The 22,770-nt window shown below is 41.0% G+C and overlaps 1 protein-coding gene across 1 annotated transcript in view; it reads left to right on the forward strand.

Moving 5' to 3' along the window:
- Nucleotides 1-22,320, forward strand: part of CEP128 (centrosomal protein 128) — a 228,169-nt gene extending 205,849 nt beyond the window's left edge. The window contains exons 22-25 of the mRNA XM_054970762.1: nt 29-106; nt 1,574-1,687; nt 5,078-5,180; nt 21,082-22,320. Coding sequence (XP_054826737.1) covers nt 29-106; nt 1,574-1,687; nt 5,078-5,180; nt 21,082-21,188 — 402 coding nt within the window. The 3' untranslated portion in view covers nt 21,189-22,320. The remainder of the gene's footprint in view (nt 1-28; nt 107-1,573; nt 1,688-5,077; nt 5,181-21,081) is intronic.
- Nucleotides 22,321-22,770: the final 450 nt, after the last annotated feature.

Genomic DNA, 22,770 nt, shown 5'->3' on the forward strand with positions numbered 1-22,770 from the left:
TTAAAAAACCTTTTCTTGTGTTTTGCAGAGTACTCGAGTGGCCTTAGATCACCTAGAGTCTGTTCCTGAGAAACTGAGCCTTTTAGAAGATTTTAGAGATTTTGGAGTGAGAATACTTTGTCCTATCTCTTTCATTAGAAAGTATTTTGCATTCTTCTTCACACTGAGAAATCTGTGTTCTGGGGTCATAAACTCTATCACATTTTAACCATTTTTCATATATTGTTTTCCAATATACATTAAAATTATGTGATGGTGTCGTGAATGGGTTTGCTATATAATCAGTTCCCTTCCTATTTCCAGTTCTATTTCTGTTTCCATCCCTTTATTCTAATCAGAGAGATCTCCCCTTTCCAAACAAAAAGAACCCTCATCCTGGCTTGAATCCCACCTGATAACCATATGGTAATTTTAAGTTTAATAAAATTAAGGTAAATAGCTGAGGATTATATCTTTTCTTTGTGGGAGTTTTTGATCTGTTTGGAATATTTTGATAAGCTGTTTTTCATTAGTGTGGCAGCAGCTCTTAGTTGTGCTAATATTTGAAAAGAAGTAGATTATGTTTGGTTTATATAGACACAATGCACCACTTCTAAAATGAGGATATACTGAATGATCATGGATTTTCGCTGAGGTTATGTATTGATAAACTTGCAAAGACTGCAGAGTCTTTGAATTTCAAGTTTATTCAAACTATGTTAGGGTTCAGAATTAATGCCAGATATTTAGTGAGTAAAATATGTAAGAATGCTCCTATACCATTGCTTTTGTTAATTAGAACCATGTTTCACACGTGACATAAGTTGTAAGGCTTGAAACCATCAAAATAAGCAATTTGAACCCCCCCCAGTGAATTAGTTAAGTTAGACTGATCATTTTTTAAAGTATCAGTCCTCACACAAGTACAAAGTGATCAACCCGCAGAAGTACAAAGTGATTTCTCACACCCCTTTAAAACTGTAGACTGAGTATTCCATGTTTTAATGGCTTGTTTAAATATTGTGAAAGCAAGAAGGGCGTGAAGAGGAATGAAGATTAATATAATGTGTAAGGTCTCACTTTGTCACACCACTGAGTCAAAATGGCTACTACTGTTAACATTTAATTAACACTAATGGTGCTAGGAGCTGTATAGCACATGGCAGTGACAGGTTCAGATGGCCGCTCTCACAATACTGACCAAAGCCACGTCTTCCAGGACTTCCTGGGAACGTGCCCCAGGGAGCAGCAGCCAAGCAGGAAATTCCTATGGCAACTATTCATGTCAAGCTCATGAAAGCCCATCTCTTTCCATACGTCCCATTGCGCCAGTTACAGTTGTCAGGCAGCCATTTGTTGGCTGTCCCATCACATAGGGTGGCCTGTTTGGAAATCAACCAGAACCTGGGCCTTTTCCATCACAACCCCTACTCTGTGGAATGGGCTCTCTGAGGAAGTGAGGGAGCTCCCTCCTTGGAAATACTCTGGAAGAGCTGCAAGCCTTATTTATTTGCTGGGGCTTTGGACAAGGTCTTAAATTACATTCCAAAAATGACTATTCCACTGATGCTGACCATTTACTCTGTGCTTTTAGAATTCTTCTGATCGGGCAGAAATGATTGGAGAGAGATACACTAAATATAAGGAAATCATGGGTTCTTTGCAGCAGCATCTGGAAGATTCAAAGCGCAGACTCAGAGAATTCAGGGTAAGTTCTCTCTCTCTCTCTCTCTCTCTCTCTCTCTCTCTCTCTCTCTCTCTCTCTCTCTCTCTCTCTCAAACCTCCTTTGCATTCAATTAGCTCTGTTTGTTAGGGGATAGTGTATGATCACACACAGCAGATTTCCAGTTCTACTTGCAGAAAACATAAGAATATAAAAATGGCCTTATTGGGTCTCAGACTAAAGGTTAATTTAGTCCAAGTATTTTATCTCCAATCGTGACAAGCCAGATAGTCTTAAAAAGTTCACAAATGGGACAAAATGGAGATTGCTGTCTCCTGTTTGTTTCCAGTATGCAAAGATATCATTTCTAGATACAGTTTCCTTCTTAGTTGTCACAGCTAGTAAGAATTGATAGACCTATCGTGCATGAATTTTCAAGTCATAAAAGGAGGAAATACTTTGTGCATCGCATAAGAAACATGATTCATAAAAGACACCTTTTGTTAGTTTTAAACATACTATGTTCATCGGGGATGCTGAAGACTTTGAATGGTCATCATTTGAACTTACATTATTAACACATTACAAATCACATAGCCATAGGATAAACCTACACATCTGTAGGTAACTGAGAATACACAGTGATCTTGTTTTTACTTTAAGAATGTGACAAACTGCTGGCAGAAATGCAATCGGGCAACATTAGCAGCTGAGAGGGAAGCTTTCAGGAAAGCAGTATGATATTATGCATGCACAAACACGTGAACTAACACAGCTACTCATCGTGAATTATGTGAACACTGGAAAATTGTTGAATATTCAACTGCTGATTGCAAGTACCAAGAGCCACTGTGGTACGGTGCTAGGATTTTGTGACCAGCTAGGATTTTGTAGATCTAGGTTTGAATTCCTGATCTCCCTTGGAAGCTTTTGGTGTGACCTTTGGCCAGTTGGTCTCTTTCAGCGTATGTTAACTCACAGGGTTGTTGTGAAGATGAAAGAGCATGCATATACTAAATGTAATAATTATTTATAGATACCTATTCTTGTAAAAGTTATTTGTATTGTTGGTGATATTGAAAACAATAAACAGAATTTGGGGGAAATGATGAAAGAGCACGGAAATCCATATATATTTAACCTTGGACTTTTTGGAGAAAAGGTGGAATAAAAAAACGATGACATAGATTGGATAAACTAAACTGGCAGTTTCCCCCAATCTCTCCTTCTCACTGCAGATCCCCCTCATTTCATTTCTTATGACCTCGAGGAGCAATTAATAAAGTGGAGCTTCATTCTAGAGATAGAAAATTTGTTCTGGATTCATATGCCTCATGAAGTAGTTGCTGGAAATTGGGAGCATCACACTCAAATAATACAGGGTACATCAGTTTCAGCAGCTCCAGGAGGAGCAACAAATAGCAGCAGCCCCAGTAGTAAGCTATTAGCTGTACTACTGCCCACCTAGATTGGTGCCACTGGAATCCATCCTGTCTTGGCCCTGTTGTAGGGTAGCAGTGCAGCCTGAACCATAGATATGCTCCCGGAATCTAGAAGAGCCTCCATTGCTTTTCCTCATTCCAGTTCTGTCATGATGATGAGGGCAAGCATAGACTCGCCATTTTGAGGTAGCCTCCCTGTCTCACACTCCATGTAGGGGCACTCCCTCTGAAGGATACGCCCACTGCCCATAGGTGGAACAGGCCCTCTTGGCTGGGGCTGGGGTTCTGGGCCCTGGTGCCAGTGCCTTTTTTTTGGACCTTCCTCCTTCAGTCATACAGGTTTTGGCCTTTTCACAGGGGCTTCTTCTATGGTGGTTTGTCAGCAGGGAATACTGGGGGGGCACAGCCCCCGTGAGCAAGGGGGTGGGCTGTCCAGCAGGCCTAACCCAGTTAGAGTCAGGTCTCTTTGAAGACCCATGGCTAAGTTGGCCACAGCACTTCCAGTCCCTAGTGGATGTTTTGGGGGTTCCACAATCATGTAGTCCTCTAGCAGTTGTAGGTCAGCCAGCAAAATGGTGGGCTTTCTGCACAAAGTGGTAGTTCTTACGAGGGCAGAAAGGTGGGATATAAATTTTGTTAAATAATTGTTGTAAAAACCCAGGCTTGAGCTGCAATGGGCAATATTTGCAATAGCTGTTTTGTCACCATTTCTTCTGTCAGTTTTATTTCCTCATCTGTGTTTGACTTCATCCATCTCATAGCCAAGTCTCATAGCTTGACTGGCTACAGCCCTGGAGCAGTCTCCCTTCTGGAAGTTCCGGGGCCAGAATGTTTGCCTCTGAGATTCTTTGGTCACACCATATTGGTTCAGTATGGAGAACTTTTGCGTATTGTGGAAGTTGTGTATGAGTTGGTTATGAATATTATTTATGTGGTTCCTAGAAGAATGTCTTCATTTTGACATTTGCCTATTTCAGACAGTATTTAAACCTCTTACTGTGCAAGGATGGTTTACTCCCATCAGAGTGGAGGCAAAGATCCTAAAATATGTCTGACGTGAATGTGCCTTCATATGTTTTAGTATTTGTATAATTGTTTTAATTTTAACTATTCAATTGTTTTATTGTATTTATATCCATGTGTTGTGAATCCACTCGGAGCCCGCATGTGGGGCAAGCGGCCTACAAATAAAATAAAATAAATAAATAAATGATACCACCCAGGAGTTCATTTCAGCTTGTGCATAAGTGTCAGCACATGCAGCGTGGCCTGTTGTGCATTTCAACAAACTCTCTAGTGTCCTTCCTACAGTGTAAAGGGCCTCAGCTTGGGAAATGAAGAACCAGAAACTACAGAGGGCCTGTAATGCCGCCTGCTTTGCATTGTACCTTTCCTGGTTATTTTATCATCTTTTTTTCAGGGTACCGCATTGGTGGGAGCCTTTATGCCCTGAAATTGGAAGAACAAATTTAATATAATAGGTCTAGAATGGCCAGCTAGACATGAATTTAATTTTTAAATCCCCTTTGGCAGTTTATGTCAATGGTGGGATGTAAATGTCCCGAGTAACAACAAATACACATTGGGGTTCATTTAGTCTAAAATAAATGTGGTGAGCTGTTTTCCTTTGCAGATGCATAGATTTCATGCTGAAACAAACACAATAGACATCAATTGCCAGATGCTGCTTTACCAGTTTGAGCATCTCCTGTTTAATCCACATATTATAACAAGAAGCTGCAGAACTTGCAGCAGCGAGTACAGAAGGTGACTTCTCCCAGAATTCTGACAAGGACATAGAATCTGGGAAGGAAATCAGATTTAATGCTAACTACAAGATTTACATTCTGAACACTGAAACAGATTGTATCAGTTTATAATCATTCTGCCACTTTATATAACCCAGGCTTTAGGCTGTTTTAATCTGAAAGATAAAAGACCATATATCAAAATCTGCTATTTCATAGGATGCATTTTCATTCCCTCTCACAGGATAAGAAAACTGAGGCTGATATTTCTGCCATACACAGTGCTTCTTCCAACTGGCGGACCAGTGCCAACTTTATGTCCAGCTCCTTGCTTTCTACTTCAGGATGTAAGTAGCCTTCTTTAGGAAATCTCCACAAGGCCACCCAAGGGTCCATTTGTGGTAGAGTGACAAAGGAATAACTTTTTGGTTTCCATTGTTAGGACAATTGAAGCATTTGCTGCTCTTTATCTTTATGCATTAAAAGTATTCCCAAAGGATACAAGGAGAGTCCAGGGAATTCAGAGAGAGAACCCCAGACAAAACAGGAAAGACTTCATTTGGTGGCAGAAGACAATAGCAGAAGGGGATAGTCAAATCACTCTGGGAAGGGAATTCCATAATTTTGGTGCTAGGACCAAGAAAGGTCCAGCCAAGTAGCTCCATATGGCGTAGGGAGTCTTTGCTGGTCCCAAGCTGTATAGGAGTTTAAGGGTTAGTAGCAGCACCTTGAATTGGGCCCAGATGCTTATTGGAAACTAGTGTAGGTAGAATAAGACTGCAGTGATATGGTCCCTACCGCCCACTCCAGTCAAAATTTTGGATGCAGCATTCTTTACCAGTTGTAGCCTCTGGACAATCAATAGCTAATTCTTGCAGGAATTTGGCTCATTTCAAATTCTATGGGCAGGAAAGTGGATTGGCTAATTAAAGGGTCTTGCAAAACTATGATTTATTCTGTTTTTTTGATAAATAGCAACCCCAAATACTATAATTTTCCATGGGGTAGGTCGTAATAGAGTCTGTATTGCATAAAATGTAGCTGTATGTTTGGATGGAACCTTGAGCTAATTCTGGTACAAACTATCTCAGCTATCATGTTTGTGCAGTGACAGAATTCTAGAGGGAATTTATTCATAATTTTGTCTGCATCTCTCACTCTGGTTCTCAGGCCATGCAGCAAGCTAAAACCATTTTCTTGTTTTGTAAGGACAAAGTATCTAATTACCATATTGTGTTGATTGTACTACAGTCTAGCTTCAGTTTGGGGATGGCTATTTATAATACATTTCTAATACAAAAAAAATAAACTGTTGCATAAATCAATTACTTAATGGCTGCATTGCCTGATAATAGCCTTTGATATTATAGATCACTTTGTCCTAAGATAATTATCAGCTCTTCAGACCATGATTAATGGCATTGCACAGGAATAATACTTCTTTACCTAAGCCTGGGCTCTCTGCTTAACAAGCATAAATCAAATTAGATTCACAAAATGGTGAAGGGGGTAATTGTTATTTATACCCATGTGCAGGTGACACATGAGTTGACAGAGGTACCTAAAAATATAAATTTGAGTTAATGATTTCCATTTTTTCACTCCAACCAACCATCATTGTTTGTCTGTTCGTATGTCAGAAAGCCGAGTATTTGAAGTATCGTTTTTCAGCTGTGATTTTTTTTGACCTTGCTCTTGATACTAAAAAAGAAAAATGGTCCAACTCTGTCTTCCTCAATGTTGCTAAAAATGCTTAAGCTATACTCATAAGTTTTGGTGTAAGCACAAGTGATTGTTCCTTATGAAAATCCATCTACTTCCATAGGGAGCAGAATTCTCCTCCCACTACAACTTCTGCTTTTCAAAATCCCCGGGGGTATGCTTACGGAAGGTTTGGGAGGCACAACTTAATGGTCTACAGAGGGAAGGGGAATTGTTGGAAATCCCACAATAGACAAAACATCTGAGCAGAATAAATGATCCAACCATAATATAAAACCAGGTGCACCACATACAGCCCATGGGCCACATATGGCCTGATAGATCCATGATGCGTGGCCAAATCAATACCCAGCTGGAAGTCAGTGCCCCCTTCACCAGACTTTTCTTTCCCCATCCAAGCATGGGCACAGCAAACAGCTTCTCCGGGAAAGAGAAATCAGAGAAAGCAGACTCCCAACTGAGAGTCACAATTCGAGCCCATCCTGCCTGGGAATCTTCTCACCGCATTCTAGCTGTAACGGTACTTTGACTCATATTTTGACTCTTACAGGCACTTCAGAATTTCTTCAGAAATAAATTCAGGGATGATAGGTCTGTCAGAGGGTAATAGTCAGCTGACAGCTGCTTAATCAGAGGCAACATACCTTTGAATATGAGATGCAGACGAGAAAAAGCAGGGGATCATTTCTATATGGGCTTCTCTGATGCTTGTGGCTCTCCACGACTGAAAACAGGATGCTGAACTAGATGGCCATTTAACATGATCCATCAAGGCTTTCCTTGATATAAAGTACCAGTAGCGTAAGAGGGTTTTTTTCCTTTGTTTTTCTAAGGCTGGCCAATGACTGGCTTCTGCTCTTGATTATTATGATTCTGTGAACCCATACGTGCCCTTACTACACAGGTTATGCAGGCAACTGCACTAATCTCTGCACAGATAATAAAAAATGAAGTTATTTGTGAGGCTGTTTTTTATTTGGAATAAGTGCATTCAGAGCAGCAGCTGAAGCCAAAATGATGTTATGGACTGTGTCAGTGGAATTGCTGGGAAGGGAGGGAATTCCTCAACCCCCTTCTGAGCTTTCCTTTTCTAACGTCGTCTGCAACTGTTGGATGAGGGTTAGCACAGGCCCTTGGGTATGCTAAACACTTTCCTGCATATGTTTTGTTTCCCCTCACAGGATTACTTGTCTACTTCTGGAGAAGTAATCTCACGAGGAGAAAACTTAAAGAACATCCATGTGTTCTAAGGCAGGGAAGAGAAAACAAAAATCTCTCTTTATACTGGAGACCTCTTCTGTATTTCCAAATCAGTCTAGAATCTTCCGCTTCTCTTTTATATGTTTTAAATCCCGGAGGCTATTAAAATGATAATTATGAAATATATTTCAATAAACAGTGCCTCCATTTGAGACCATTGATGGAGGATGTATGTGGGTGCTATCCTCCCCAATAGACATTTTTTCTTCTGCATGGAGTGTAGTCTGGTTGCTGTTGTGTCTCTGTCATGAGGCTTTTTCCTCTCTCCGCCTGCCTACCCAGACTGTCACTGGACGCAAGCAAAGCCTACCTAGCACATGTGCACCCTGAAAAACAAAACAGGTAAAAAAGAGCTATGGTTATATAAAATCAGAAACCCTCCCCAAGCCAATAAGATCAGCTGAAAGTGAAAAAGCTAAACAAAAATGCCAATCCTGTCCCAACACCCCTGTACCTATTGCTAATATTGAGTCACAACCTAAACTCACTGCATCTTCTGCGGCCCATGAAATCAAAACCAGGCAATAACATGCCTAAATAATATCAGATTGTAACTAATCGGCATTATCAGGTCAGATTTTGATGAATTTCTGACTGCACACCCCTAACCATTACATTTATGCCACCTAGTCATCAGGCTGAGGTAGCCAGTGGCTTAGTTCAGACACGACACAAAATTATGCCTTAGTTAAATATGTAATTGTCTGGACACAGGCCACTTCACTGACTATGGTTAGTCAGGGTCGGTCAAACCAGAATCCAAAGCCAGGATTTGGCTTATTGACCACAGTTTATGGCTCTGCAAACACGGACATATCCTGGCTCACTCCCAGATGACACCCTCCGAGAAGGCAATGAAAACAGCATTTGTTGAGGCAGATCAGGGTATAAGTGATCATCTGTGAGCTGAATCTTAGTTTCACAAACTAAACCATAGTTAAAATAAATCATGGTTTCCATATGGTGTCTGAAATGAGACAATTTTTCTTCAGTTTATCAGAGCCCTAAAATGCCATTTCAAGGGACTAAATCTTTCAACTAGAAGATAATTACAAAGCACAGTGAGGCTATGACATCTGCTGTGTAAGTAAATTAGGTAAATAGTGATATTTTCTGTGTGTATAGTCTAAATTGTAGCAGGTCAGTTACACACAAAAAAGAGGAAATTACCGTTGCCTAAGAATATTACTAGTGACAAGGTGTGATTAAGGACTCATTACATTTGGTATGTGAAACAGTATTTTTAAAATATCATGAAATAACCTTATAGTGAAGCTGCAGAGCATCATTGGCTTTAAGGGGTATCAAACAAATAGTGGTCTTATCAGTTCAGACAGAAGTAAAAGATTCTGCAGTTGCAAGGAGCCAAGTGTCAGTTTTCCTACACAGAAGGATAATTGTTTTCATATCAAGAGGGAAGAAATATTACCTTTGGGGTAATGGGACAAACACAATTGTGTACTCTTATGTTTGCATACTGTTTCAATTCCCTCCTGCCCCATATAAGAAAAAAGGAGTACAGTTGGTTGGTGCAGTCTTCACACATCCTTTGAGCAATTAAAAAAGATGGGATTTTTGGAACCAGAATACACTTTGAAGAATAAGAGGCTTCTAGACTGTCTCTTGATCTCAGACTCAATTCAGATCATGACCTATTGCGTTTGAATACTGAGATGCTCCATTGGTCTGACATGTAAACAAATGTGGTTCTGTAGGGTCTGAGGAAGAGAGGAATCTTTTCAACGCTCAGCTATCTACAGTTCTTTAGCTGGAGACACCAGAGTTCAAACCTCAGGACACTCTACCACTAATCCATTGCTACTTTCCTGAACTGAGTTTGCTCAGTTTTTAGCAACAGAACTGCTTCATGCACAACGATACTCCTTGACCATCACTCAATACTTGGTGGAACAAATCAAAACAGATCTGTCTTATGGCTTGAGTGTTATGGAGTCTGTGATATCACTTGTGAAATAATTCCTCCATACCCACCATTACATGCACAAAAAATAGGCTTGAATCCTAAACCTTTGATGCAATGCTCTTTTCTATGCTGTTGTCCGTCCTTCTCTATGGAGTACGTTCCTCTGTTTCTAAGCTCTTCTGATCATGCAGGGCCATTGCCTCGCAGTGAGCCAACATGAGCTTAGTGGTGGAGGAACATACTCCATAGAGGAGGACTGGTTCTGTAGCAGATGAAGAGCTGTGGAAACAAGCTCTTAGGATCTAATCCTTTTCAGTACAGGTTTGCAAAATTCTCTTTTTAAAAAGTGGAAGGCTATTCTCCCTGTAGCCGTGGCCCCAATTTCTTTCACATACTGGATTACATTGTGCCAGTAATGCTGGATTGGGGCTATGCCGTGAATAGTGTCTGTGTTTGAAATGACCTATTGAGAATTAGACGGTGAATTCAACATGTCACCAATTCAGTAAGCATTACTTCAAGATCATACACAGCTTGAAACAATGTTCAAGGAACATGATAGTCTCAACAAGTCTTTTAAGCAGCTTTTCTTGGCAGTGTGATGTTCTAGAATCTAGTGCATGGTGGACTCATTACCAAATGCATCTTTGTAGAATAAGTGTAATGGGTTGGAACCAGTGACTCCCTTCTACTAAGCCCAATCAAATGACTCTTTTCCTCAACCCTTCCTCTGACATTAGATGCAACTTAGCAGAAGGGAGGTAGTGAATCTGATCGAAAGCTTCCCTTGTTTCAAGGCAAGATAACAATTAACAACTACTAGAACATTTGATGTTGAAATCTGACATCATCTGTTTTTCTTAGTTTATTGCAGCATTCATTTTTGCAGCATGATCTTCTGTTGTGTTCTTTTGGCACTAGGCGCTTCCCACTCACACAATACAGAGCATTTTGCATAAGCAGAAAGTGACTAGCATGCTACTCCATAGGCTGCCTGCTGCTTACTGAGTTCAGTTCGAAGTGCTGGTATAACATACACATCCGCAAAACTACTTCTGTGCTCAGCCACAACAGCTTTGCTCATTTGAGCAATGCCTTCTGCAGGTGCCACCCTGCAAATGAGCAAGGATATTCTTTGTTGTGGCTCCCACCTTGAGGAATGGCCTGCTGGAGGAGATCAGGAAGGCTCCGATGCTTTCATTCTGCAAACTTATGTTAATCACGAACTGTCCAGGAGGGTATTTTTACAAAGCTAACAGGGCTATATTTTAAAGAAATGGTTCAGGAGGGTACTTTAACAAAGGGAACAGGATTGTGGACTATACTACTGCATGTAGTATGCATTATCTTTTTGCTGCATGTATTATCCTGCTCCCCTGCATAGTCTTCTATGTTTGACATTTCATGTCTAATACTTTTTGCTTTGTTTCAAATTTCTGTAATCCTACACTGATTGCAATGCTTATTAGATCCCATTGATAGGATCAATTTATACTGTGTAATCTGCCTTGAGTCTCAGTGTACGGGGCAGTCTATAAATTTTAAAAATTAGCACTGGAGGACTGCACTCTGCAACAGAGGACCACTTTCACAAAGGGAGCCGTGCGTCACATGCAGTAAGAATGTATAGGATACAGCGTAGGATGTCATAGTTGATGGGGTTATTCACATATTGCAAATCCAAAAGAGATCTTTAAAGCTTTCATGGATTATAATTAATTTATAGTCTGCCTTTCTCACAGAGTCTCAAGGCGAATTACACAGTCAATAAGATCAATGGCTGGGACATTCAATAAACAATGCAAGAGAGTATGGATTGTAGAAATTTGAAAACAAGCATATTAGATCCACAATAAATCTCTTGGTTTTTAAGGTGTCACAAAATTTGTATTAGCTTTTGTTACGTTGTATTGCATTGTCTTGGCTTCTGGAATCTGTCAAAAGATAGATAATTATCCATTTGTGGCTCTGCAGAACCTTTAGCCTATTTGCTGCAGCATACCTCTCTGAAGCTTCTTCTGCACTGGGGACATAACTCCTCACTATCCCTGATGTAAAGCCAAAAGGCGTGGAATCAGCTTGTATGTGGCTGTTCACACCCCTCATGTTTGGTCCGCATGGCCCCATTGTTTTGTTTAGTCCCCACTGTGCCAAAATGAGTTGGGATCATGAGTGCTTGCATTGTCGTCACCAACGCATCACGGTGCCAGCCCTTTCTTCCTTTTTTTGCACATGCGCTGAACCAGTGCATCACAGAAGCACTGGATCAACCTATTTCCTAGATTTCAGCCTCACCCCCTCCCTCCAACCCTTCCTTTGTTGATCCTTTGGCTGATTCGCCTGTGGGAGTTTTTTCTTTTAAGGAACTCCACATATGATTGGCTGTGAGAAGGAAATGTTCTTTCTCAGAAAAAATAGAAACAATATTTTTAAATGGTTGTTGTGGGTTTTCCGGGCTGTATTGCCGTGGTCTTGGCATTGTAGTTCCTGACGTTTCGCCAGCAGCTGTGGCTGGCATCTTCAGAGGTGTAGCACCAAAAGACAGAGATCTCTCAGTGTCACAGTGTGGAAAAGATGTAGGTCATTTGTATCTCCTCAGGAGGGGTGGGGTTGAGCTGAGTCATCCTGTAAGAGTTTCCCAGGGTGTGGAATGCTAATGGCGGGAGGCTTCACTGTATCCTGAGGAGGTTCTTTTGCATATGGATTGGTACTTGATGTGCTAATCTTCTCTGCAGGGCTATTGTCGGGGATAGAATGTTTTGTTAGCCTGGTGTTTTTCAGAACTGGAAACCATGCTCTGTTCATTCTTAAGGTTTCTTCTTTCCTGTTGAAGTTTTGCTTATGCTTGTGAATTTCAATGGCTTCCCTGTGCAGTCTGACAAAGTAGTTGGAAGTGTTGTCCAGTATTTTGGTGTCCTGGAATAAGATACTGTGCCCTGTTTGAGTTAGGCTATGTTCAGCCACTGCTGATTTTTCAGGTTGTCCAAGTCTGCAGTGTCTTTCATGTTCTTTTATTCTTGTCTGGATGCTACGCTTTGTGGTCCCGATGTAAACTTGTCCACAGCTGCAGGGTATACGGTATACTCCTGCAGAGGTGAGGGGGTCTCTACTGTCTTTTGCTGATTGTAGCATCTGTTGTATTTTTCGGGTGGGTCTGAATACTGCTTGAAGGTTATGCTTTTTCATAAGCTTTCCCATCTGATCGGTAATTCCTTTGATATATGGCAAAAACACTTTTCCTGTAGGAGCCTGTTTTTCCTTGGTTGTTTGATTCATCCTGGGTTTGATTGCTCTTCGGATTTCATTTCTGGAGTAGCCATTTGCCTGAAGTGCATGGTTTAGATGATTAATTTCCTCATTGAGAAAGTGCGGCTCACATATCCGTCTTGCACGATCCATTAATGTTTTCATTATGCCTCTTTTCTGTCGGGGGTGGTGATTGGAGTTTTTGTGTAAGTACCGATCAGTGTGAGTTGGTTTCCTGTAGACCTTGTGACCTAACTGAAAGTTTGCTTTGCGGATGACCAGGGTATCCAGGAATGGGAGTTTTCCCTCGATTTCTTTCTCCATTGTGAATTGTATGTTCAGGTGGATGTTGTTGAGATGATTCAAAAACCCCATCAATTCTTCCTCCCCATGGCTCCAAATGATAAATGTATCATCCAATATTTTTAAAATTCAGCTGCCTTTCAATGCGTTTAACCTTTTTAAAAAAAGAAGAACCTTTATCAGCCACTGGATGTTATGTAGACATTAATCCCAATAAACTATTTTAATGACTACAGTATTCTCCAGTTTTAGATTACAAAACCATTAGCAACTTCAGGTGCTTTGCATTAGTTTTGTAAATATATTTCTTCCCCACCCCCCACCCAGTACAATTTTTATCCTTTCGGGGTATTGAAAAATCTTTTTCCAAGAAACTGTATTATTTTGAAGGCTTGTTATGCTGCATAGATCTAAAACCTTCAAAATTTGTAGCCTCCTCATAGAAAGGTAATAGGAGCTAATCTTCCTGATGTCATGTTACTGAAGCCATAGTGCAGGCTATAATTATTAACAGGAATGATGATGCTGTTCATCTAGTGCTTTATTTAAAGTGTAATCTTCCCAACAGCCAATGTTACACCCAGATTACGAATGAAGAAACAAAGAAAGGCAGGTAGCTTGTCTAAAGCTATTTAATGAATTCATGGCTAAAGTGAGATTTGAACTGGAGATTTCATGGCTCACCTGCCTAGCCTCTAATTTATATGAACTAATTGTCCCTTTTCATTAGCTAGGACTGATCAGTGCACAAGAGATGTGACAGCAGCATGATGCAGGATAGTGGTTCCCAAAGAAGTTGTGCAGTGTAGTGGTCAGAGTGTAGGAGGATCTGAGTTCAGATTTTTCTTTCTCAGACTATCCTACTTCCTATCCTACTTCTCAGAGTTTGCTGTGAGGAGGAAGATGAGCTCCTGGGCAGAAGGGTGGGGATATACCTTCAAGGAATAAATGAATGAAACTTCCTGCCTTCCGAAAACCCATTCTGTATCAACCTGTCTTGTAAGGGCAATTTTCTGTGTTTTTGTTACATGATCCGGAGCATTGCAGTGGATTCTGAAAGGCATGTAAATATAAGGGGGGCATGGTTCAGGGAGGAAACTGTCTAGGCCTTTGGGGGTCCCACTGCTTCCCTGCACACTCTAGAACATTCCTCATACCTTCTTGTGACTGCGCATTTTCGGAAGGCGGAATCAAGTAATGGTAGGCCAACTGTCTTTCAATGTAGCTTATCCACCATTCCTCATTATCTGATTTAAGAAATCCTTCCCTAATCAAGACAACTTGAAAGCTACTGCTGCCATTCCAGAGCTGCATAAATTCTGATATGTTTCTGAATGCTTTAGCATGAAAGTTGAATAGATCTTCTCAAATTTCTCATTGCAGCTCCAAGCAGCAGATGTAGTTCTTCTCACCCCAATTTATTCCCACCACAAGTGAAGGAGTTTGAGCAAGAGACTAGACTGAGATCACTCAGTGAGCTATAATAATCATAGAATCATAGAGTTGGAAGGGGCCATATAGACCATCTAGTCCAACCCCCTGCCCAGTGCAGGATCAGCCTAAAGCATCTCTGACAAATATTCATCCAGCCTCTTCTTGAAAACTGCCAGTGAGGGGGAGCTCACCACCTCCCTAGGCAGCTGATTCCACTTTTGAACTACTATGACCGTGAAAAAGGTTTTCCGAATATCCAGCCGGTACCTTTGTGCATGTAATTTAACCCCATTGCTTCGGGTCCTACCCTCTCCTGCCAACTGGAACAGCTCCCTGCCCTCCTCCAAATGACAGCCTTTCAAATACTTAAAGAGAGCAATCATGTCCCCCCTCAATCTCCTCCAAACTAAACATTCCCAAGACCCTCAGCCTTTCCTTGTAGGGCTCAGTCTCCAGACCCCTGATCATCCTTGTTGCTCTCCTCTGCACCCTCTCAATTTTGTCCACATCCTTTTTGAAGTGAGGCCTCCAGAACTGCACACAATACTCCAGGTGCGGCCTGACCAAGGCAGTATAGAGAGGGGCTGTGACCTCCTGCGATTTTGATGCTATGGCCCCTTTGATACAACCCAAGATTGAATTAGCCTTTTTTGCCACCGTATCACACTGACTGCTCATATTTAGTTTACAGTCCACTCTTACCCCAAGATCCCTTTCACATATACTACTGCCCAGAAGTGTATCCCCCATCCAGTATTTGTGCTTCCCATTTTTGTGGCCCAGATGTAATACTGTGCACTTGTCTTTGTTGAATTGCAACCTATTCACAGCTGCCCACTTCTCCAGAGTATTCAGGTCTTGTTGAATTTTAATTCTATCTTCTTGGGTGTTTGCTACTCCTCCCAATTTGGTATCATCAGCAAATTTAATGAGCAGCCCTTCCACGCCTTCATCCAGATCATTGATAAAAATATTGAAAAGTACCAGCCCTAAAACCGAGCCCTGCGGCACCCCACTGGACACCTCCCTCCAATCTGATGAAACACTGTTGACCACCACTCTTTTGGTGCGGTCCTCTAACCACTTCCCTATCCACTGAACTGTCCTATAGTCTAGTCCGCAGTCTTCCAGTTTGCCCATCGGAATGTCATGGGGGAACTTATCAAAAGCTTTACTGAAGTCCAGATAAATCACGTCAACAGAGTTCCCCCGATCCAGTAAGCTGGTCACTCGATCAAAGAAGGTCACTCGATTCCTTTAAAATCTGTTCTAATATCTTCCCAGCAACAGACGTCAGACTGACCGGCCTGTAGTTTCCTGGGTCATCCTTCTTCCCTTTCTTAAAGATTGGGATAACAATTAGCTCTTCTCCAATCTTGTGGCACATCCCCAGTCCTCCAGGAGGCCTTGAAGATGATGGACAGGGGTTCTGCAAGTTCTCTAGAAAGTTCTTTCAGCAGTCTTGGGTGCACCCCATCCGGCTCAGGGGATTTGTATTCATCCAGTGCAGCCAGATGCCTCTCCACAACCTCTCTGTCAATGTCAGTTAGCCACTCAGGTGTCCTACCACATTTTCTACTATCTCTAGATGTGCCTGAGTTCTTCAGGGAGAAAACAGAGGCATGATAATAACAACAACATTTGATTTGTTCTGAATGGTGATTTGAACTCAGGTCTCTCTGGGCCAAGCTACAAGTGACGAATGACACTTGAACGGCAAGTGGATCGAGTGGAGCGCAAGTGAACAGGGAGAAATACACTTGCCGTTCAAGTGTCATTCGTCACTTGTAGCTTGGCCCTCTGTTTCTGGTTCATCACTCTTCAATATGTCTCTCATCAGGGTGCCAGCTCTCTAACTGGTCCTCATTTTTATTTTCTGCCTCTCTAGCAGCACTGTATGTTCTGTTTCGGAGGAATAAAAGCTGGCATTAGAGAGGTTGTGCTGTAGGACTTGACAAATGTCATATCTGTCAACTGCTCCTTTAAACAGCTGCTGGAATTAGCTGTGGTTTTCTCTCTACCAAGAAAAATGCTTATCCTCTGCCTTTATGGGGTGTGGTATATTTCCTGTGCCATTTACAGAGAGAAAGAGATTCAAGCGGAATTTGTTTAGATTGCTTTTTCAAACCAATTAATGTACTTTATCTCACTATATCAAAACTGCTTGTCTTCCCATTTTGCAGTGTAGAAAGTAGGCCCAGCCTGTGATTGCCTGTGATTGCCTGTGGCAATCACCCCCAGAAGTCCCACCTGCCCTCCTGGGCTCCCAACCAATCCCGATGGTTCTGGCCTCAAGCAAATCCAAGTGTTTTGTCAGCCAATCAGAGCCCATGGAAGTCCATTAGATGGGAGGTGGGCAAGCCAGTCCAGTTTTTAAAACTTCTTTTCTCAGGGACTTTGAGGCTCTGGCTAAAAGGGTCAGATTAGCTGGGATTTTTGTTTCGCTTTTTTAGGTAGAGTAGGTAGGCTTAGGGAAGAAAGCTTATTTCTATGTAATGAGCACCATAGTAAAATCCAGAAGCATCAAATCTACCTTGGTGTTTTTTGAGAAACAGAGATGGTGAGGTGAAAGGGTAAACCTACACCTTTGAGGGAACTTGCATTTTGGTAACCAGGTCCAATAAGCCTCCTAATCTGAGGTAAAGGTTTTGGGGAAAGGAAGCAAAAATCTCACCTCAATATTTATTTATTGTAGAGTATATTCAGTCTCTTGCAGGGAAGGTTGTAACTGCTTGGTTGCAGTTGAGAGTGGTTCAACCATTTAAACTAAAACATTCCACACATGACACTTACTTTGTTGAATACCTGTTAAATAAAATGTGTTGTTTTGCCTTCATCTGTGTCCTGTCTGTCCAGTTGAATATTTAGTAAAGGGGGGGCCAAATTTACCTCATAAATTTATTTAATATTGTCATTAGGTGTCTGAAGATGAGACTTGGGGTACAGTTTACACTCTGCCAACACTTCATCATAAACCTATATCGTCTATTCTGATGAATGTAGGTGGTTGTGATTCAAAGATAGTGTGTGAGAGAGGCCATTTTAGGAAGGTTCCAGGCAACTACAAAGGACCCTGTGGTGTTTCAGTATAACATAATACTAACCATAATAAAACCTTGGCATAAAGTATAGATTCTTCAGAGCTTCATCCTATTCAGCCTCCTTTAACTGCCTCAAGTCTCACAAGAGTTGGTAGGTGTGTGGGATACATGTACACTTGTGACATACATAATTGTTTATTGCACAAACAGTAAAGACATCACCAATCTTTTTAGGAATATGGACCAGGGCACAGAGAAATTCCCCAATTAATATAGTAAACCACTTACGGGTCTTATAGGTATCATCATATAGAAAATCATTCTAAAGATAGTATTTCTGATCCTCAGCTGTTTTATATCTCATTATGTTTTAGCAGAAATGTTTGCCCCTTTAAGACGTTGTGATGATACATTAATTTATTTGAAATGAATTGCTTGAAAGAAATGAACCAGGATGAAAACTTTAACTACCATTATTTTTCATCACTGCGTCAAGTATTGATAGCTTTCAAATGTAACATTTGCTGTTCCAACCTCAAAATACAATTTTTAATCAAAACTACCCAATCCTTTTCTTAATAGTGTGCTATTTACCACATCATCCTATGACTAAAGGCAACAGATTCCAAAGGTTAATATTTCACTGCATTAAAAGGATTTCCTTTAATATGTTTTAAGTTTATTGCTTTTTGATTTTATCATGTACCTTCTGCTTCTTGCATTATTGAAAAGGTAAACAGGATTTGCTATTCCATCTGGCCATTCTCTTTACTATTCATAATTCTAGCTACAGATTCTACTTACGGCTGGTAATGAAAGCAGTTCTTAATGTTGGCAGCTTTTGCACTCAAAATCTTTGAACCACAACTTTCCAGTATGATTAGTTAAATCTCAAATTATTTCCTTTGGGGGAGAGTAGAGAAATGAGAGCAAATGGAGGGCAGAGGACTAATGTGGAGGCTGGGGGTCGGGAATGAGACTCTGAGGAGAACTATCTTCAGATCCTCTAATGATTTATAGTTCATTGTTTTCATGAACATACCCCATCACACACACAAACTGTAAGGCACTTGTCCATGGTTTTGCAGCACTTGGCTCTGGCGCATAGAGGAATCATACATGATAAAGCCAGTTGTATGAATCTTTCCTTCCCATTTCTGGTGAAAGGAAACCATCTTGTGACATTGATAGGCTCCAGTGACACTTTTCACACCCAGGCCTGGCATGGTAGGCTTGTTAACGCTTACAGATAGTCCTCTAAGTCTGTAGTAGTAGTAGTAGTAGTAGTAGTAGTAGTAGTAGTAGTAGTAGTAGTAGTAGTAGTAGTATGTGATTTATATACCTTCCACTCAGAGTGGTTTACAAAGTGTGTTATTATCCTCACAACAATCACCCTGTGAGCTGAGTGGAGCTGAGAGAGCTCCGAGAAGCTGTGACTGACCCAAGGTCACCCAACTGACTTCAAGCAGAGGAGTGGGAAATCCTGCTGTTCTTAATCACTATACCAATCTGGCTATCTGTGTTGGCTACCCGCCAGCAACAATAGACAAACCATGCAAGGACTAGGCTCCGCAACAAACCCAGATTCCAGGTGACTCCAGGTCTACTGTGGCAACACCATTACATGACCTAGAAACATCAGCCACAGGATGCATTCATATGGTAGTCTTCCAATGTGATATGTGCCATCATCACCTGCCAACAGTATCTTTTGATTATCTCCATAGAACAAACAGATCAGAGATTATATAAATCTGTAATCAAAAAGGGTATGATCCAGGAATCAGTGGGAAAACATCTCCTTCATCCAGAATAACCTGCAGGATATCTCAGTCACCAAACCTCAACAAAAATACTTCAAAGGGAACCAATGTGAAATCCATAACGTAGGCTCTGGATCCCTTCTTCCATTCTTAGGCTCAGTGGTCCAAAATCTAAGCAACTCTTCATTTGGTATGAAGGTGACTGCAAAGTTATGTTGGGTTTTATGTTCTCCATTGCTGCTTGGGAAAATTATAGCAATGTATAGCATAAGGATCTCTGTGCATTTTGTCAATTAGTATCACACAGCTCTTATCTTTATAAAAATACAACAAGTTTTTAATGTGCTCTAGGGAAGCATACCTCACCTGGATAGCCCAGGTGAGCCTGATCTTGTCAGATCTCAGAAGCCAAGCAGTGTTGACCTTGGTTAGTAATTGGATGGGAGACCTCCAGTGAAGACCAAGATTGCAGAGGCAGGCAATGGCAAACCACCTCTGTTAGTCTCTTGCCAGGAAAATCCCACCAGGGGTCACCGTAAGTCAACTCCACCACCAGAGAAGCATGTATCTTTAAATACTTGAGAAGTCTATTGCACCAGGATTTAGTGTGCAGCTTTTTGCCAGTCCAACAACCTATGTTTGGAAGGAGCTGTGTTCACTTCTAGCAACTCTGACTTATGTAATCCCATGTGGCCTTTAAGAACTAATTCACACTCATTTCATTCCATGCAGTGTGCTTTGGATCCAACTCATTTTGTGATAGAAGATGCAAGCAGTAAATTCTGCTCTTGGCGGTTCATTTTTCCTACCAATATCAGGCTTCTCTTGCTCAAACAATGCAAGGGCATCGCACTGGGTAAAAAACAGAGAGTGCCAGTGGCTCCCTTTTAAGTGCCTCAGTTTCTATGGGAGACACTTGACTGTGCGCTTAACTCTCTCAGTCTGAAATCACTGGTCATAATTTTCAAAGTATCTTGGCTTGGTAAGGGTTTTTCATCTTGTGGTTAACCACCAGCAAGCTCATGTTTATTTTGTGCTTCAATACATTTTGATAATCTGTTATTTTTAATTGATTTTCCCTAAAGCTTTTCGTCCTCCTTTTGTTTGTTTTTTCTCAGCAAATGGATAAGTGCCTTGGATTCCTTAGCACATTGATATTACCATCTATTATAATCTGTTAATGTGTAAGTTCTTAATTAAAGCTATTGCTCCCATTTTCCAAAAGTATGGGACACACTGACCTGGATGCTCTCCCTTCCTGCCCTTCTTCAACCTTTTTTAACTTAACAGAAAACACAGCAGGGGAGAGGGGGAGATAATAATTCAGTTATGTATGTTTTCACTACTGTCTCACAAAAACATCTGTATGCCCTCAAATTTTCCTCCTCTTGTTTTTTTTCTCAGCAAATGGATGACTTGCCTTGGTTGTTGTGGGTTTTCCGGGCTGTATTGCCCGGAAAACAGCCCGGAAAACCCACAACAACCATCGTTCTCCGGCCGTGAAAGCCTTCGACAATACATCGATGACTTGCCTTCTTCCTAATTTCCTTTGCAGTATTGACCAAAAGTGCTCTTCCTTTGGATTTAAATGCAGCTAAGAAAGATGCCCTCAGTGCAACCGTCAATGGGATGAAGTTCCAAATGGAACAAGAGAAGTACTAAGAACAACTAAGGAATACGCGATTTCACTGCAAGAAATACAGCTGTGCCCACTCTCTGCTTCTGAGGCAGTCGAGTCCAGGTGTATTTACAAAAGCAACGCCGATTCCTTGGTTTTACTGATGCCAAATATTAACTGTGACATCATCATGTTGGTGTACATAAAGACGAGTGATGCGTGAATATTCAACGTACTGAAAAATGCCAAAGTATCTTGTGGTAGGAAGCGCTGTTCCCCTCTGCTTTGTTTCTGTTCAGTTCCAACCAAGCCCTTCAGTTCCTCAGTGCCAAATGTAGACTGCTTTTATTGAGTCTTTTCTTTTAAACCCTGCAATGTATAACTTAAATCTGTTTTAACTTCAAAGATGTGGTGATATTTTGGTTGAACAATGTAATATAAGCACATTTTTGATAATCAGGAAATGGTTAATAGAAATTGCATTGTGTGTAAATAAGTTGTTTTCTAAATTTAGTATGCCAGCCCATGTGCATATAATAGCATTTTCACAACAGAGGTGCCTCAAATGATGCATTATGCAGTGATTACATTATTGTGCTTAATAATAGAAGTGGTTTATATCAGAAACAATGAACTGTATTTCCTTCTCTATGGGGAAAGTTCAGATTCCATTCTGTATCTCACCCTGTTTGGGAATGGTCTGTTTGTTGATCCAAGTTCAGCAAAGAACATATCTTAACCTAAATTTCCCCCAAACTGGAGGAAATGCAGTTAACTGCTTGTTATAAGCCACCTCTGGTACTAAGCATTAAAATAACGCTCCCCAAACATTCTAATAATAATGTAATTCCATGTGTTTAATTCCAATTTGGGAATGTAAATCTGGAGTCACAATATCACATTTTGTCCTACAAACTTACCAGAACCACCTTCTTAAGAACCACTGGTGGGAGAAGTTGGCTTGAATGAGACAAAGCCTTTTAAAAAGCAGTTTCTAATAATCACATCATTTCCACTCCCGCAATCTTAAGTTTATTAAACTGTCACCTTCACTTTAAAGTGTTAATGACAATGTACAGTATTTTAGCCTTATTTTGTGGTCTCCACTGATGCAATCAGATTGTTTCCTTTCTTGTCCTTTCTAATAAACTCCTGAAGCAGCCTCATTTTCACCTGTCTTGATGATGGTTGGTTTATTGTCCTTATCTTGGTTTTGATCTGTGGAGTGTTTTTAATGTCTCTAGCAAAGCCTCATTAAAGTGTCTTGAGAGCCAACACAGTAGTCAGACCAGAGATTGTTCTAGCGATATAAACTGCTTTTCAATGGCTCCCTTATGTCAGCTATTTCTTTAGAAAACCCACTTTTCAAAGACTCTGACTCTGTACACATGACCTCTCTATGCTCTCTCCCTCTTGATCAACAACAAGTGTCCCTGATCATGGGGAGGTAGCATAAGTGCAGACACTTCCTGTGTGTGTTCACTGCATACAGACATCCCAGTGATTGTGTGGGGTCAGTGCACTCATGCCCCCCCCCACTCATCCCTCCCCACACATTCCATCACACAGAGGGGTCATATTCAGTAGGCTTCTGGTTCCTTTCCTGGCAAGCATGTGAAGATCTCA

The sequence above is a fragment of the Eublepharis macularius genome, chromosome 2 (assembly GCF_028583425.1).
Source record: "Eublepharis macularius isolate TG4126 chromosome 2, MPM_Emac_v1.0, whole genome shotgun sequence".
In the NCBI taxonomy this organism is placed as follows: domain Eukaryota; kingdom Metazoa; phylum Chordata; class Lepidosauria; order Squamata; family Eublepharidae; genus Eublepharis; species Eublepharis macularius.